At 33.6% G+C, this 19,737-nt stretch overlaps 1 protein-coding gene across 2 annotated transcripts in view; it reads right to left on the reverse strand.

Moving 5' to 3' along the window:
* Positions 1–19,737, reverse strand: part of Rab3gap1 (RAB3 GTPase activating protein catalytic subunit 1) — an 85,756-nt gene that overhangs the window by 43,707 nt on the left and 22,312 nt on the right. For both annotated transcript variants that reach the window (XM_046463723.2, XM_058585388.1), the window contains exons 5-7: positions 18,413–18,491; positions 2,451–2,570; positions 283–448 (exon numbers count right to left, since the gene is read on the reverse strand). In XM_046463723.2, coding sequence (XP_046319679.1) covers positions 283–448; positions 2,451–2,570; positions 18,413–18,491 — 365 coding nt within the window. The remainder of the gene's footprint in view (positions 1–282; positions 449–2,450; positions 2,571–18,412; positions 18,492–19,737) is intronic.

Genomic DNA, 19,737 nt, shown 5'->3' on the forward strand with positions numbered 1-19,737 from the left:
CTCATAGTCAATGCCCCAAACAAGCAGCCACCTGAAGCCACTTAGCTGGGAAGACTGTCAACAACACTTAGAGGACAAGGAGTAAAACACTGGCAATAAATATTAACAGACTGAACAAACAAAATTAGTTCCTAATTGGGCATTTTATTTCTTTAAACATACTCTAGTTTTCTTCTAATCAATTACATTATTGATAGTATAGAGAAATGTTTCTATAAGTTCAAATTACTACCACTTTTATCTGGCTCTGAAGTAAGACCGACAACATCAATGCCAACTTACAATCTTTGATTTGAAGATATCCAGTAGACCCGATAAATGAGTGTACTGATTTGGTACTTTTCGAAGATGAACCATTTCAAAATCAGTTCGGATACCAGGACCTTGACATTCTCCAACATACATTCTTCGCCATTTATGATGAATTTGCACAAAGAGTGGTACTTGACTGCAGGTGATTAAATAGGAATAAAATACAAGTTCATTAAACATTGAATAACTCCTAAACCTTAAAATTTTCCTGTGTCATTTTAATCTCAAATATTTAAAAGTAGATTCTCATTTACCACAAAGATACTTATAGTTCCTGTTCTCTTTATGCTAATAAACTGGAAACTATCTTCTAGTGGTACTTGAGTCTGAAACTTTTCTGTTTAAAAATGGGTAAAAGTCATAAAAACCAGCATGAAAAATTTCTTGAGTAACAGCAATTGTATCATATTAGTCTTTCCAATTTCATATTAAAACCTGATTCACAAGTATTAAACGATTCAAATTAAATCAACTTTGATAAATATTTCTCACTATCATATAGAGTTGATCCTCATCATTCAGATTTCAATAATTGCAAAGTTGCCTACCTACTAAATTTATTTGTAACTCCAAAATCAATACTCACAGAAAATTTATAGACATAAGCTGAACTTCAATATTTTGAGTCACCTAACAATGCATATTCTCGGCTGAATTTAAGTTAATGTTCTGCCTTCTTGTTTAAACTGACTGTAAACAAGTATCCTTTTCATGATCTATTTAGTATCATGTGTGTATTTGTTGATGATTTCAAATCTTTAAAATCCAAGCATAGTTCTGGAGGTATAGTGTTCCTAAGTACAAGAAAACTGTGATATGTATATGTCTATTTTTTTTTTAGTTGTAGACGGACACAATACCTTTATTTTATTTATTTTTATTAGTGCTGAAGATCTAACCCAGTGCCTCATATGTGCTAGGCAAGTGCTCTACCACTGAGCTACAACCCCAGCTCAGTGATATGTCATATAGACAGATCACGTGTTAGGCAAGTTTCACTCTGGATGAGAATATAGGGATATTGGCTGCGAGTTCAATCCTACTAAATCAATAATTTGTATTATAGCAGAACAATTCACAATAGCTAAGCTGTGGAGCCAAACTAGATGCCCTTCAACAGATAAACAGATATAGAAATTAGGACATATATACACAATGGAATTTTACTTAGCCATAAAGAAGAATGACTTTTTGACATTTTCTAGGAAACGGATCTGGAGACTATCATGCTAAGTGAAATAAGCCAATCTTAAAAACCAAAGGTCAAGTGTTTTTGCTGATATGTGGAAGCTAAACCACAATAAAATGGGGTGGGTAGAAAAGTTTAGTAGATTAGATGAAGGGGAATGATGGGAAGGAGGGAATAGGAATAGAAAAGACAGCAGAATGAATCTGATCTAATTTTCTTATGTACATCTATGAAAATACCTAAGTGAATCTCACCAAGAATGGGATTCTAATTAGAGTAAGATATAATCCCTTCTTATATAATTTTATCAAAATGGATTCTACTGTCATGTATAACTAAGAAGAATGAATAAAAAAAATAAACAGAAAAAAAAACATAAAACAAGGTATTTTTCCCAGGAGCAATGGTTCAGGTTTTAATAATTCAGTGTGATTACTTTATAAACATAACTACCTTGAATAATAAGAACAGGCAATATAAATACATTCCCAAGTTAATATTGCTATGTTAATAAATATTTTAGTCGTTCCTTTCATTTAGAAAAGTCTAGATTATTCCTGTAGGGTATACTATGAATTATATACACTCTAATACATTTTTTTCTAGCAAGTTTACATTTAGAATCTTGTAGTATATTTGATATGCAAATGAAATACAATTAAGCAAGTTCCATGTTGTTAAATACTTCCATTTAAGAATAGGGTCTAAAAGCACTTAAAAATAAGTTTCTGAAAAGTTACTCCAAAACTCGTCTCAATTTATCCTCAAAATTTAAAATTAGATACTGAGGTACAATTTAATAAACTAAATTTGTGAAAGCAAAGCAAAAAACTAATATACTAGTTTTCTATTTTTAATAAAAAAGTTTCATTTAGTCATTTACCTTCATAAATTATCACTAAAAATAGTTTTTAGCTTATTGTCTAGGTTTATCAAAATGTCCACCTACCAGCCAGTGTTTCCCAAAGCAATAGAAACAGAACTCAGAAGAAGGTTGCACTTAGATTCACTGAGAACTGCATCACTGTGTGCAGCAGGGGCAATCACCACAAACTCACGTAGGCCATACCTTAAAGAAACAAACACTGCATTAAGTAGAAAATTTCAAGATACAAAAACCTATTAACTGAAAAACATACAAAATTCTCCGTATAGGGAACTGAAGTCAGATTTGTACTAAAGCTACCCACCCCACTTCTACCCACCCACCTGGGGCAATTGAATCTGAATTTTCTTTAAGAAGCATTGTAAATCAATGGATGTATAACTGATGTGATTCTGCAATCTGTATATGGGGTAAAAATGGGAGCTCATAACCCACTTGAATCAAATTGTGAAATATGATATATCAAGAACTATGTAATGTTTTGAACAGCCAACAATAAAAAATTAAAAAAAAAAAAAAGAAGCACTTTCATCATCTATCTACTAATCCTCCTATATTTTTACAAATTAGAAGCAATTTGCTGGAATCACAAAGATCATTAAATAACATTTTTGTCTTAAAAGTTTACAACATAAAAGAAGAAAGCAAGCAATGAAATCTTGCTTTAAATAACTGACAACTGTGTCCATCAATGTGGAAAGAAAATAATTATCAGCTATGATGTACATGTGCTGTCTAAAAATGAGAACACAGTTACCAAGCATCCTAATCCTTGTATTCTTTTACTTGGTAACACACATTTCCCAGGAGTCACAAAATTATCAGAAAACAGCTTATTCTTGCTATGGCATCCAAATTAACAAAAACATCTTAGTTGCCAAGTCATTTAAAACCACAAATTTACTGTCACACTTTTTTTAAAAAAATGTAAGGTCAAGTTAGTGACTGTTTTTGCCTACTGAAAATTCATCTCCTAGCCATTCCTCAATGTATTTTCATTTTATCATTTTTTAAATAAAATTTAAGAAATGCATTATTTGTTTGCATGGTTTATTTTAATCTCTGGACATGTAGTTATAAAGGCTTATTTTAATGAATATTTTCCTTAAGAAATACTCCAAAGGGCAGTAAATCAACATTTTTAAAAAGTCTAATTCATAATCTACTTGATAATACTATGGTTCACAATGTGATACTGTTGAAAGGTGATAGGACCTTTATGAAGTAGGGCCTATTGGAAGATTCCAAATTGGTCCCTCTTTCCTACTCTGCTTCCTGTCTCTCTGTGTGATCTTTCCCTCTCACATGTGCTCCTACCATTGTGGTACCATCTACTGTAAGGTGATATGGTCTTGGGAACTCTCATTGAACTTGCATTATGCTGCTTGGACTTTCAATCCCCAGACCCATGAGCTAAACAAACCTCTTTATAAGTATCTAGCCTCAAGTGTTTATTATAGTAAAGAAAAATGGACTAATACAGATGAAAAAACATATTTTCATCTTCTCAGTTCACCTCCATCCTCCTACCCCTGAAATCAAAATTATGTAGAGGCAGCAATAAATAACTGAAAGAACCCAGAGCTGTGAATTATAAGCTCTATGGGTCTTTAAAAATAGTTTTCATTTCTTCAAATGTCCTTGGAGGAAAACATGCCATCCCAACACTAGTGTGAAACCACTATCAACAGTTTATTGGCATTCTTCCAGAAATAGTCCATCTGCCCATGACCATCCTGTTTCCAAGTAAGATCATACTATACATACATCTGTACCTTCTTTTTAAATTTTTTTTTTAGTTGTAGATGGACTCAATTCCTTTATTTTATTTACTTTTTATTTTTATGTGGTACTAAGGATTGAACCCAGTGCCTCATAAGTGCCAGGCAAGCACTCTACCACTGAGCTACAACTCCAGGCCCTGTACCTTCTTTTCATAAAGAAACCAATCCCTTCTTCATTAGTACTTTGTTTCTATTTTTATGCTGTTGCAATAACAATGCAGTGGATTATTTCCACAAATATATCTGTAGGGAAAGTTGATGGATATAAGAACATGTGCATCTTTAACACTGATCGATACTGCCAAACAGTTATTACTGTTGCTATCCAAACTGAACTTTTTTTTTTTTAAAATATGCCTTCTACTCCCTGTGCTTGTTTCCTCTGTTTGTAAGGCCCCCCTGCCCCGCCTGCCACACACACACTCTATTGTCATCACTGAATATCCAAATCCAAATCCTTTTTAAAAGATTTTTCTCAAATACTACCCTCTCATCCTTATTATACGTACTTCCTTCTCTGAATCTTAGTATCTTTTTCCTATTATTATGATCTTTAAAGTGTCAAGGTCTATCTACTTGAGATCTAAGAGTATACCTGCATCAAATCAACAAACATTAGTAGAGGTGTTTTTTAAAAAAGAAAGCAAAGCCCTTAACAAAAAGCAAACAGCAAGATTTTAAAATGGACAAAGGACTAGAATAGACATTATTACAAGGAAGATAAAAAAAATGACAAATAAGCACATGAAAAGATGTTCAACGTCACTAATCACTAGGGCGAATGCAAATCAAAGCCATTGTAAGATACCACTTCACATATATTAGTATGATTATTGTAACAACAACAACAACAACAAAAACCCAGAAAACAAGTGTTGACAATGATAAAGAGAACTGGCAAAATGTAACTTGCATAAATGCCACATTTTTTTAATCCATTCGTCTATTCAAGAACTATGTAATGTTTTGAACAACCAACAATAAAAAAAAAATGTAACTTGCACTTTGTTTGTAGAAATATAAAATGGTACAACTGCTGTGGAAAACAATATGACAGCTATTTTAAAAATTAAACATGAATTATCATTTATTCTAACAATTCCACATCTGGGTATATATCTAAAAGAATCAAAAGCAGACTCCCATGCTCGGATTGTTCATAATAGCTAAAACAGAAATGCCCCAAATGCCCATAAACAAATGAATGGATAAACAAAGTGTAATACATCCATCCAATGGAATATTATTTAACCTTAGAACAGAATGAAATTCTGATACATGCTACAACATAATAGAATCATGAAGACATTTTGTTAATGAAATAGGCCAGTCTCAAAGAGGGCAAATATTGTATGATTCTAATTTTATGAAGTATCTAAAGGAATCTAGTTCATAGAGATAGAAACAGACTCACAGAATTGTTAATGAATTTTTGACAAAAGTACAAAGGCAATACAATGGAGAAAAATAAGTCTTTTCAACAAAGGGTGCTGAAACAACTGGGCATCCACATGCAAAAAAACAATAAATCTGGACGTAGAACTTACATTCGACAAAAAAAACTAACTCAAAATGGATCATAGACTAAAAAGCACAACACAAAACTATAAAACTCTCAGAAGATAACAAAAGAAAATCTAGATGACCTTTCTTTGTCAATGGTTTTTCAGACACAATATTAAAGACAAAAATCCATGAAAGAATCAATAACATGGACTTCAGGAAAATTAAAAATTCTGCTCTGCAGAAGACACTGTTAAGAGAATGAAAAGGCAACCACAGTCAGAGAGGAAATATTTGCAAAAGACATACCAGAAAAGAACTGTTGTCCAAATTATAAAAATTTTTAAAAAGATCCTCCTTAAAACTAAAACTAAGAATATAGCAGCTCAATTCACAATAGTCAAACTATGGAACCAACCTAGGTACCCTTCAACAGATGAATGAGCAAAAAGAAAATGTGGTATACATATACACAACGGAATACTACAGCCATAAAGAAGAATGAAATTATGGCATTTGCTGGTAAATGGATGGAAATGGAGAGTATCATGCTAAGTGAAATAAGCCAGTACCCCCCCAAAATCAAAGGCAAAATGTTCTGATATGTGGATGCTAACCCACAAGGGAGGAGAAGATTAGACGTTCACTGGACTAAACAAAGGGGAATGAAGGGAAGGGATGGGAATAGGAAAGACATAGAATGAATCAGAATCTTTCCTATCCTGAAATATAAATACACAAACAATGTAAATCCACATAATGTACAACCACAATAAGATCCTAATTGAAACAAGTTATACTTACTCTATGTATGTATAATATTTCAAAATATACTCTACTGTCACGTAAAAGTAATTTAAAAAAAGAATATAGAACTGGGGTTATAGCTCAGTGGCAGAGCACTTGTTTAGAACATGTGAAGCACTGGGTTTGATCCTTAGCACCACATAAAAGTAAATAAATAAAATAAAGGTACTCTGTTCATCTACAACTAAAAAAATTTTAGTAAAAAACAAACAATTCACTTAAAAATATATCAAAAGCCAGGCACAGTGGCGCATGTCTGTAATCCCAGTAGCTTGGGAGGCTGAGGCAGGAATCGCAAGTTCAAAGCCAGCCTCAGCAAGAGTGAGGCACTAAGAAACTCAGTGAGACCTTGTCTCTAAATAAAATACAAAATAGGGCTGGGGATGTGGCTCAGTGTTTGAGTACCCCTCAGTTAAATCCCTAGTATCCTCCCCAAAAAATAGATCAAAGACTTTAAACAGGCAGCTCCCAAAGAAGATATATAGATAGCAAATAAGCACATAAAAGGATGCTCTACATCATATGTTATGAGGAAAATGCAATTAGAGAAACAATTACACACCTATCAGAATGGTCAGAATCCAGAACTCCCAAATTCCACCAAAATGTTGGTAAGCATGTAGAGCAAAGGAACTCACTCACTGCTGGTGGAAATGGTACAGCCACTTTGGAAGACAGTTTGGCAGTTTCTTACAAAACTACACATTCTTACCAAATGATCATGTTCTTTGGTATCTATCCAAAGGAGCTGAAAACTAAAATACACACACACACACACACACACACACACACACATCCTGCATCTTACTCTATGCAGTTAAAAGAGGCTGGGCAGCAGCTTGGCTTTGCTTAGAAATTTCTTTTACAAGATATACTACTTTGTCACAAATTATGCCTTCCATAAAGTACTAGGACACAGAAATAATTCTGCAAACTTATTTGCAACTATATAACAAGGATGGTTTTTATTTCAGTTTCTAATACCTTCTTCATAATTTCCATGAGGCCTCATCATGATGGCCTTTGTGTTCTTATTTTTATCAACACTGTTCATGACCACATAAGTAATCTCTAAGAAATTCCAGGCTTTCTCTAGTCTTTTCTGGAGTCCTCATCAGAATCTTCATTAACATTCTGTTCACCACAATAGAAGCTTTATAGCTTGTTTCTCCAAATTCTTATAGTTTGTACCCATTATGTAATTCCAAAGTTACTTCCACATTTTCAGATATATTTTATAGTAACGTTCCACTTCGCCAGAACCAGTTTTCTGTCCAAGTCCAATAGAAAACTTGAGACATACTTTATAAAGAACAGAGATTTATTTCTCACAATTCTGGATACTGTAAATTCCAAGATCAAGGTGCCAGCATCTGGCAAGGGTATACCACTGTGCCACAACAGGAAGAGAGTATCACCTATGATGAGAATGAGGGAGCATATAAGTCCAGGTCTCTCCTTTTAATAAATCCACTAACGCCACCATAGGAGCCCTACTTTCATGATCTCATCTGACCTTAATTACTTCCCAAAGACCCTAGCTCCAAATAATGATCAATGTATTAATTTGGGGATTGTTTCCAACAAATGAATTTTGGGGGACACAGTTGAACCACAGCACTAGCCCAGTAATTCAAACTTATTAGGAGCTCAGATGTATCCCCACAAGTAAAAATCTCACTATGATACTTTTAAATGAACTGTTTTATATATTATACGTGTATACTAAATTTAAGTATAAACATTCCTTAGTATATCATCCTTCAACAAAGAAAGACAAGATAATAACCATTCATTTTTGGTGTTGTTTGAAAATGCATTTTTCCTGCTCCACTAAAGACCCAAAGCAACAACTAAAGATTAACCAATATTGACATGTGTGTTGTTAATCTCACATAGGCAAATCATAGCATCATACTACCTACTTTGAATGCTATCATTTTACAACCTTCAACTTTAGATATATATTCAAAGTCTCTTCAAAGAGTACAAAGTATATATGCATAAATACTATTATCAACAAAAATGGTGGTGAAAAACAATTTTTTTAAAAAACCTGTCTCTTAGACACAAATACCTAGAGCCTACAAAATTCCTGGGAAGTTGGAGTTATTCAGTAAACAATTCCTGTTTTTAATTGCATCTTGAGTGTTCTTTAAATATTGCAAAATGCATCTTTAACATAATCTGCTCAGGTTAATTCTGGTAAAATCAATAATTTTACAAAATACAGCTCCATTTCCTCTCCTTTTTCCTCATGTAATATTAATATTGTCATATACATTACATGTTATATATATGTAAGAAACCCAAAAATACAGTGCCATAATTATTGCTTAAGGAATCTTATTTTTTTTAATTAAGAGAATGTATCTTTTGAATGTACATATTTCCAATGCTTTTCCTTCCTGTGGATTCAAGTTACCATCTTTTTCCCTTTAGTACTACCTATAGGCAGGTCTATCTGGAATAAATTCTTGCAGTGTTTACATGACATCAATATTGGATCTTACAGCCAACAACAAAAAATTTTAAAAAAAAATATTGGATCTTTATTTAATTTTGCTGTACGTTGAATTCTTGGTTGACAATTTTTTCTTTCAACACTCAGAATATTGCAACACCCTCTAGCCTCTATTGTTTCTGATGGAAACTCAGTAGTATTATCTTTTGGATGTAACAATTTTTCCCTTGCTGCTTAAAATTTTGTCTTTGGGATTCAGCAGGGCCTATACTGTGCCTATGTGTGGTTTTCTTCATGTTATCCTACTTAGGATTCACTGAGATTTCTGGATTTCTCAAGGAATGTTTTCCATCAAATCTGGGAAGCCATTATGTCTTCTAATTTGCTTTTTCTTCTGGAACTCTCATTACTTGCATGCTTTGGGACACTTAACACTGACCCACAGATCTTTAAAGTTTTGTTCATTTTTCTCTACACTTTCTTTTTTCTTTCTTTTTGGATTGAATAATTTCTGTTCATCTTTCAAGTCTTGCAACTTTTTCTCACTTCTACCATCTCATTTGATTTTCAGCTCAACTGATGAAAGTTTACTTCAGTTATACTTTTTTTAAATTTTTTTTTACTCAGAAAATGTTTATGGTAATGACCCTTTGCCCTTCATATAGAATTCAAAACCAAATAAGCTTTAAAAATATATTGTGTATCCATGCATGTATGTATACACACAAATATGTACATAATAAAATACTTATAAGTAGCAATAATAAAATAATCATAAATACTAATAAAGAAAGACAATAATAAGTTCAAAGTTTGGGACATGTTAAGGGACTTACACTTTTCAACTCTAGAACTTCCATTTGGTTCTTTATTATAGTTTCTACTTAATAAGGATTCCTATTTGACTCATTATTAGTACATTTTCAATTATTTGAGTATTTTTTTCTTTAATATTTTGAACCTACTTATCATAAATGCTTTAAAATTATTGCTAAATCTGGTATACTGGCCCACTATTGTGAAAATGTATCCTAGGTATGTTACCATAAAGTGATCTTACAAGGCTAAAATCAATTGTCAGCAAGACTGCAGCAAAGGAAGGACCAAGATAACTTCTGCTATCCAGATTACCCCTCCTTCCCCTAAGGAATGTTGACTAGACTATAGGGAGCACAATCTCTTTCTTTATGCAGAGAATAAGTAGACCAAGTCAGCAACCAAATGGTTTAACACACCATCAGTGACTTTTTCCTTTCGCTTATTTTGCCCCCACAGGATAGAAGACTGGACAGGTGGGCACTGTAAGTGGGGAGATGTACCTGTTCTTGCTGCCACCCAAGTCTGCTTCATTAATTTTTCCCTGAATAAGACTGGTCTGCTTCTTTCTTCGGTCTGTGCTCTCTCTCTGCTTATGGAGGATGGTTTGCAGTTCCTGGCAGGGAGTTTCCCAAAACCCACCAAAGTCAGTTTCTATTGACTGCTTTTTCCACTGTGGGTCACTCTTTCCAGTTTCACTGCATATTTAGTAATTTGTAGTTGAAAACTATACACTGAGATAACATTTTGTCGCAAAATAAGCTTCTATTTAACATTTCTTAAGTTGCTAGGTTTTTTTTTTGTTTTTTTTTTTTTAATTTCTTTGTATTTAGTAACCTGTCTGGACCTGAATGCAGAAACTGCTTCCCCAACAGGATACAGCCTCCGAGTTCTCTATTCAGTTGTTTTATTCTTATTTTTATGTGCTTACATGGGAACTATCCCTTGTTTTTCTAGCTTAGTGGTAAGCCAATAATTGGGACAACACCTGAGCTCATTATGCTTTCACTTTTTGCTAGTGTGGGTTAAGGAATGCATTCAAAGTCACAATCAGTTTTGATGCTCGGTCTTCTTGGGGCTCGATGCACACATGTAGTTTCCCTGACATTCAGAGATGTGAAGAAGTATATCTAAGCCCTTCTACAGCTCTCACATAGGATCTCCCCATTAAATTTGTCACTAATCCACCACTTCACTTGAATTGCGACTGTAAACTTCGCCTAGCAAAGGTATAGCTCTTCTCCATTTGTTCTAACCCTGTTGGCCTTTTTTAGTTGGCAAAGTCACAAGTTTCTTGCTCCCCAGTTAGAATCAAGTCTGCCCACCTTGCAACAATGCCAGTGGTTTTCATGAACAGCACACACTAAAAAGCTGCAGTTCACTAATATGGATAACAAAGAGGAGGAGACAGTGACAGAAACAGCCCCAGGAAAAGGGATCAGTAATGGTTGAGGTTTTTTTGTTTTTTTTTTGGGGGGGGGGGACAATTTTGTCCAGTTTTACATTTTTTTTTTGGCAGAGAATAACCAACCACTTCATGACACCATTACTAGAAGTCCTCAGAATGGTAACTCTAAACATGATTTTTTTTTTTAAGTTATAAGTATTCAGCTATACAGTTTGCAAGATTGTGGATTGTTCTTTAGTTGTTGCTGTTATTTCTTTGTGTGACTGAAGCTGAAGGTCCAAAGACAAGGCTGAAAAGGCAAAGCAATGAAGATAAAATCTGTACTCTTGTTAAATCCAGCCATCCTTCAATGTAGTTTTCTACTCTAATTAGAGTCTCCCCAGACATCCACAGCTTTCATGCTTCTACTTTCTGTATTAGTTTGTATTGCTACTATAACAAATTGGCATAACCTTGGTAGCTTAAAACAATACAGATTTATTATCTTACAGTTGTACAGGTAAGAAATCTGACATGGATATACCAGGCTAAAATCAAAGTGTTGGAAAGACTATTCTTTCTGAAGGCAACAAAAAAGAATCCATTCCTTTATCGCTCCTTTTCTTTCTCTTTACCTGGGGGTCCTATTACATGTATGCTTTGGGACACTTCTCACTGACTCCACAGATCTCTGAAATGCTATTCATTTCTCTCAATATTTTTTTCTCTTTGTTCTTTGGACTGGACAATTTCTGTTAATCTTTCAAATATACCACCTCTGTTATATCTGATACCTGGACAGATTTTCTGACCTTTCCCAGGTTTAAAGATTACCCTCATTTCTGGGCTACTGACTCTTTTCTTTTTTCTAAAGCCAGCAACACCAGGCTGAGTTCTCATATCACTCTGATACTGACTCTATTCTGTGCCCCCCTTTCCCATTTTTAAGTATTCTGTGACTACACTGGGTCTTCTCATAAACCATGATAAATCTTCTTATCTCAAAGTCAGTTGTTAGCAACCTTAATTCCATCTGCTCCCTTGATTCCTTCTTGCCACCTAACCTATATCATGCCACTTAACCTACATTAGGGTACAGACATGTCTGGTAGTGGGGAAGGGAGAATTCATTGTTCTACCACAACTTCCTGTTAAAATATTCCCTCAGAAGAAATCTTATAAATTTACATTTATAAGTAATTTCTGCTACAGCTAAAGTCTGTGTTATTTCCAAGGCTACTTACTTAGCATTAGGAATACCAATCAAGAAAATAAATTTCATGATAGCTTTAGGAAACAAACCTTTAAAAGGTACTTAAAGAGAGATGGAGAGAAGTATCCAACAAATTACATCATTAAGATCAATTTCCTTAACTGATGATGCCCACATATCTTTTAAACACCCATTAAACAAATGTCCTTTAAAAAATTAAACAAACTGGGCTGGGGTTGTGGCTCAATGGTGACATGCTTGCCTAGCATGCATGGGGCACTGGGTTTGATTTTAAGTACCATATACAAATAAAATAAAGGTCCATCAACAACCAAAAAAAAAACGTTAAAATAAACTGGATTAGGTTGTGGCTCAGTGGTAGAGCACTTGCCTGGCACATGTGAGGAACGGGGTTCAATCCTCAGGACCACATAAAAATAAATAAATTTAAAGATATTGCGTCCATACAACTGAAAATATTTTTTAAAAAAGTTAAATGAACTTAAAGCTAATATGGGAGATCCTGGATACAAAAACTGAAGCTAGAAGATATCAAAATAGGTACAGGTCAATACATAAATTTCAATTACCAAAACTGAGCATTTGAAATAAATGTCAAAATTCTATTTTAAGTTTTATTTGAGACAGGGGTGTACCTCAGTGGAAGAACACTGGGTTAGCATGTGTGCCACCTATGTTCAATCCCCTGTACTGGGGAGGGAAAAAAAAAGATAATTTGAAAAATGTAAATGCATTAAATATTAGTTTTATCTCATTTTGACAAAGTCAACCTATACTAACTACAGATGCATGGTATAAATTAGTATTTTTAAATAAAAACTATTCCATAACAGTTTTCAAATTTTTACTGTTGTTACTATAGTACTAACATTAATTTTAAAAGAAAATGTTTATAGGTGAAAACTTCTGTTAAGAAGTATGATACAATTTGTTTCCTTGAAAATGTTGAAAACTGAATTTTTAACAAGTACAATAAAAAACCTACATATTTATGTGTGTGTGTGTATGTATGTGTATGTATGTATGTGTGTGTGTGTATATATATATATATATATATAAATATATAAATAAAACAGGAGAGAAGATTATGAAACCTTCTTAACATGTCAGTTCACATTGAGGCTAAAATACTCAAGTACAGTGAAGTCCTTCTCATTTTTTGCTATTCTCAACCCTTTACTGCTGTACTCAGGCTTACTAACTACTTGCAAGTTTTTAAGTTCACTTAGGCATCATCACCTCTACTAATGTTCTATTATTTAATGTTTATTAAATAATAAAAGGAAATACATGGGCTGGGGATATAGCTCAGTTGGTAGAGAGCTTGCCTTGCTTGCACAAGGCCCTGAGTTCAATCCCCAGCTCTGGAGGAAAAAAAAAAAGGAAATACATATAATTTTAATACACTTAATTTTCAAATTATGCTCAAATGCTTGCTTGTTGGCTTTCTAACCTTTATGAAAGATCAAATGAGAAAAATCTAGAAGTAACTTCCAGCAATATAGCAGACTGACATGACACAGACCCCTCTTCCTGAAAACACACACAAAAAATACTTGATCACCTATAATGATATTTTTAAAACACACAGCTGAACTTCAAAGGATAAAAAGGAGATTGTTGGGTGACAAACAAAGACGGAAATAAATGGCAGAAGAAAGCATACAAGGTGACTCTGAAGAATCTCAGGATTATCAGCTCTGGAAATAGGGCATGACAGCTAAGGACTGGGACTGGGAACTGGGATTTTTTTATAAGATAAGCTTTTTAGCTGCTGAATGTTTCTGTGATTCACAGAGGTGTCTACAAAACTGATTATGTTATGTGATGAACAGGAGGACTGAGAATGATAGAAGAAAGGTTTGCTTATTTCTGGGAATACCATGTTTTTAGCCCAGCAGTCATAATGAGAATCTATGACTCTGAAATTGATAAGGTGTACCCATCCCAGAGAAAGTGATCTCTAACACATATCCAGGCTAGGTCATGTCCAAGAATGCCCCAGCCTAATAATAAATATAAAAACTGTTTCCAGAAGCATAATATCAGTCAGATATTGTCATCTAGGACTACAATCTCTTATGCGGCAATCATGATAGGCCTATCTTTTAGATAAGTCAACTATCTCTCCACTATGACCTAAACACACTTGACTTCCTTCTGAATCTTTTCAATGTATTCAAGACTTCTCACCAATTCAAATCAGTATAAATGTTGTAATGTTTTGAATGGCCCCTCAGATAGATTGGTGTATTTGAAACATTGGAAGTAAGATTTCTGCTTCAAGCCTCAATAAAAAGAGAACTCGGGGCTGGGGTGATGCTCAGTGGTAGCGCATTTGCCTGGCATGTGTGAGGCACTGGGTTCATTTCTCAGCACCACATATAAATAAAAAATAAATAAATAAAGGTCCATCAACAACTAAAAAAAGAGAGAACTCCAAGATCAGTTATTTTCAGTGGCAAATCCTAACAAACAATTTGTGTAATCAATTTTATACAATCTCTTTCAGAAAACAGAACACTTTCCAACTCACATTATAAGGCCAGCATATTCTGATAACAAAAGCAAAGTATGAGAAAAGAATATAATAGATCAATATTCCTCATGAACACAGACACAAAATTCTCAAAAATACAAGCATATCTAATCCAGCTACGTATGTGTATATGTGTATGCATATACATATATATATGCACAAATACAAATTATACAATGAATAGTTATCTTTAGAATGCAAAGCTCATTATATACAAAAATAATTTTTAATTACTATATTTAAGAAATCTAAGGAACAGCTAGGTCCAGTGATTTAAATATGTAATCCCAGATACTCAGTAAGCTGAGGTGGAAGAATCACAAGTTTGGGGCTAGCCTGGGCAACTTCGTGAGATCCTGTCTCAGCAATTTATTAAGACCCTATCCCAAAAGAAAAAAAAAAGGACAGGGGATATTGCTCAGCAGTAAACATCCCTAGGTTTAATCCCAGAGCTTCCCTGCCCCCCAAGAAAGAGAGAAGAGAGAAATATGAAAATAATGAAAAGATAAGCTTTGGTCTCAGACAGAATACCTGCAAATCACACATTCTTAAAAAGGATTTATATCCAGAATATATAAAGAGCTTTCTAAACTCCACAGTAAGAAAACAAATAATCCAATTAAAAAGTATGGAAGAAAACAAATAATTCAATTAAAAAGCATGCAAAAGACTTGGACACTTCATCATACAGAATACATATGATGGAAAATAAACATATGAATGATGTTCAAAATTAAAATCAGAATGAGAAACTACTACATACCTATTAGACTGGCTAAAATAAAAACGCTGACAATATTAAACATCGCTTAATGTACAGCAATTGTAACTCTCATACATTAATGGGAATGCAAAGTGGTACAGGTAGTCTGGAAATTGGTTTGGCATTTTCTTACAAAGTTAAGCATACACTTAGTATATGACTTAGCAATTCTACTCTAGATGTTTACTCAAGTGAAATGTGTATTTGTTTACACAAAAACTTATATGCAAATGTTTATAGCAGCTCTATTCATACTTGCAACTTCTACAAACAATCCTAATATCTTCCAATGAATAAGTAAACAAATTGTTGTACATGCTTACAATAAAATACTACTCAACAATAAAAAGGAATAAACTACTGATACACAGAATAATTTCAAAAAGACTCTCAGAGGTACCATGTTAAGTCAAAAAAGTCAATCTCAAATGCTTGTACACTACAAAGTTTATATTCCATTCATATGATATTCTTGAAAAAACTTAAGTCCAGTGACCGAGAACAGATCTGTGATTCCAAGAATCACAAGAATGTGTGGAAGGTGTAAATATTAAGAGACAAGAGGTGTTTCTTAGAGGGTTATAGAACTGCTCTAGATTCTAGTTGTGGTAGTACTTAAAACAAAATCTAACCAGTGTGATGGCACACACCTGTAATCCCAGCTACTCGGGGAGGCCAAGGCAGGAGGATCACACGTTCAAAGCCAGCCTCGACAACTTAAGGAGACTCCACCTCAAAATAATAAATAAAAAGGGCTGGGGATATGGCTCAGTGGTTAAGTGCCCCTAGGTTCAATCCCCAGTATCTCCCCTCTCCCCCCAAAAAAATCTATATATGTTAAAATTTAGAGAAATATTCACTGGTCAGTTTCTCTGTAATTTAAAAAACAAAATTTAATCAAAAAAATAAAATTATAAAGTTCTTTTTAAAGAACCAAATAAGTGGTTTTCATTAATACACAGAAAGATTTCATTTATTCATTCACCATGGACAATGAGTCAAAAAACAGTTTTGGGAAATATCTAATAAAAAGTTGAACAGAGCCAAGCACAGTGGTGCACGCCTATAATCCCAGCAGCTTGGGAGGCTGAAGCAAGGAGGATCACAAGTTCAAAGTCAGTCTCAACAAAACCAAGGCACTAAACAACTCAGTGAGACCCTGTCTCTAAATAAAATACAAAATAGGGCTGGGGATGTGACTCAGTGGTTGAGTGCCCCTGAGTTCAATCCCTGGTACCAAAATAGAAAAAAAAAAAAATGTTGAACAGAAATTATATGTTAATGCTTACAATTACCCAAAAGGGTCTATGTTATTTATTATTCTGATTTTAACAATGTGGAAACAAAGTCAAGAGAAATTAAGTAATGTCCTAAAGTCTCAAAGACAGTAAGTACCTTAGCTAGAAATTAAACTTGTTTGTCTAATTCAGACCTGCCCAACAACAAGTGATCAATTAATGGTGAACAAAGGCATGTGTGTATATATGCACAAAGCCCCTGCTGTCTTCTGATATATTTAGTCATGTTAAACGCACATACTCACATTTTAGAATACCAGAAAAGAATCTAGAAGGATTAAATTAAATGGATAATTAATTGTATTTATTAATTTCCTTCTTTTAGTTGTTTAAAGTCATAATTATAAAAGATTGTACCAAAACAGAAATATTATCCAGTTTATATGCATTTACAAATAGTTTTCTTTTTTTGTGTTACAAAGTATATTCCCTACTATAATTACAATGAAAAGAAAAAAAGAAACACAATTTTCCCTTCCCTTAGAAATTACTCTTTAGTTAAAAGAAAAAAACAGTCCATACAGTCCAAAGATCAATTCACACCAAACAGAAAAAATTTTAAGTGAGTATATAAACTTTCTTCAACTAGATATTTCCTTTCTTGACCGTACATTCATACTAGGGATGGTTTGTGATATATTTTAACACCAACATACTAAAGTTCAGAGACTCACTAATAAAAAAGATGAGACCTTGTAAACATTATGTGCCTCTTAATGTATCACGTTTATAGTTTAGACATGTTGATTTTATCACATAACTGTTTGAAATCAACATTTTACTTCCAACAATACACATTAAATTTTCTATGATATTTAAGGGTTCTATGTTAGTCATTAGAAGTATAGTCTGGAACAACCTTAGATTTTGAAACATTGTGTGGGAAAAGTTATCAGGAGGCCTATGACTGCTATTCTTAGACAAGCCTGTTTACAAGGTTGGCTCTTGGCTAGAATCCAGGAATCTGGATTTGGGAAGGATTCTCACCATTCACTGTGCTTGAACTGTTTATGCAAACAATGTGGTTTATACTCAACACCTGCTTTCCTTCAGGCAATCTAGAATTTTGATATATACCAGCCATAGAGTACATATCTGATCAGTCTCTGATTTAAAATCTTGAAAGCTAAGCCTCTAACAAGCTTCCCTGATAGATGTTTATCACGAGTCATCATGGCTTGTTGCTGAGGAATTGAGCATAACCGGTATGACTCCATTACTAAGACTCTTAAAAGCTTCCCACTAGACTTGGCCTCATGTCTTTTCCCTTCCTGATTCTGCTCTGCACCCTGTTGCTGTAATAAATCAGCTGTAAGTACAACTAGATGCTGAGTCATGTGAGTACCTTTAACAAATCACTGAACCTGAGAACATTCTTGATTGTCTCCCTGACACAAACTAAAAGTCATCTGAATAAAATGTATACATACCATCTTACCAGGCAATGTGCTCTTGGAGGAAAGTCATTATTCATACATAGCAAATCTTGCATAGACTGTGGAATAGCATCTATAAAAATATTTGATAATGAAAAAGGATGTTCATGTTAAGGCAGATTTTATACTATTTTTTTGAGGAAATATGTCTTATTCGCCTGTGTAGTTTTGTAATGGCTCAAAGATTTATATCTAGGCTAGCTCTAAGATTTAAGGGGAAGAAAATCTGTCTGTCCATCTGTCTCTCCGCATCAAACAAAGCCAGCCCATAGAAAAAGACATATCATTCCTATGTTTGTTCATTTTTGCTTCCAAATCCTCACCCATTCCAGAAAATCTTATTTTAGTAGTTCTTCCTGATGTGCCCTTCTCTCTCTTTTCTTCAAAATTCTACTTAGAGACCTGTCAACTCTACATCACCTCTTACAGGCAGCCTTTTCTATCACCCTGATCTCTTAATAATTTTGTAAAACCTCTACTCAGTGTCTCACTCCTAACATATTCATCTTCCAGCAGCTCAATTGTAATTCATAATAAGATACATCAATTATCATTATTTATACTCACAGAATAAATTTAAAACAAAAAATACCTATGTTCATACAAATATTTCCTTTTGTTGGATAGCTATGTATCATTATTTAGCAAATTTATATGTTGCTAATTGCTAAAAGAATGGGATAGCATTAATGACTTGACATTATACCTAACCAAAAATAATAAGCAATTCCAAAACAAAAACAAAAACAAAAAAATCACGTGTTCAAAACTTCCGACCTCTGATAACATAGTTTTAAACTATGTATCTCTAAATTAACAGAGATGATGATTTGCTTGTAACTTCCACCATTATTACAGTTTCAACCACAAATAAAAATAAAACTGTATAAAACACACAAACAATAATGCCTTAACCATCTATTTGAATGAATTAACTGTAATTCATTCATCTCTTATATCATGGTACCCTTCATCTGTTTGGTGTTCTCAGAAACACTGATTCTAAGCCTTCTTACTCTAACAGTTTTTCCTTTAATATATGATCTTTTCTCAAATTGACAGCATTTAAAATTTCTCTGTCTTAAACAGTTTCTTTCATTACTCTATGGAATGCTGGACCCAAAAATCTCATGGCTATTATCAGATCTCCTGCCAATTGCAAACATTTTTCTCTTCCCTTACTCCTACAGCATTCATATTTATATTCTGATTTAATTATTTTATTTTGCTGTGGAATTATCTTACACATATGTGATATGGTCAATGTTCTTTGAATCTAAATGCAGACCCTATCTAATTGTTCTATTTCTAAGAATAAA

The sequence above is a fragment of the Marmota monax genome, unplaced genomic scaffold (genome assembly GCF_021218885.2).
Source record: "Marmota monax isolate L192 unplaced genomic scaffold, Marmota_monax_Labrador192_F-V1.1 WCK01_AAM20220418_F8-fsc00034, whole genome shotgun sequence".
Taxonomy (NCBI): Eukaryota; Metazoa; Chordata; class Mammalia; order Rodentia; family Sciuridae; genus Marmota; species Marmota monax.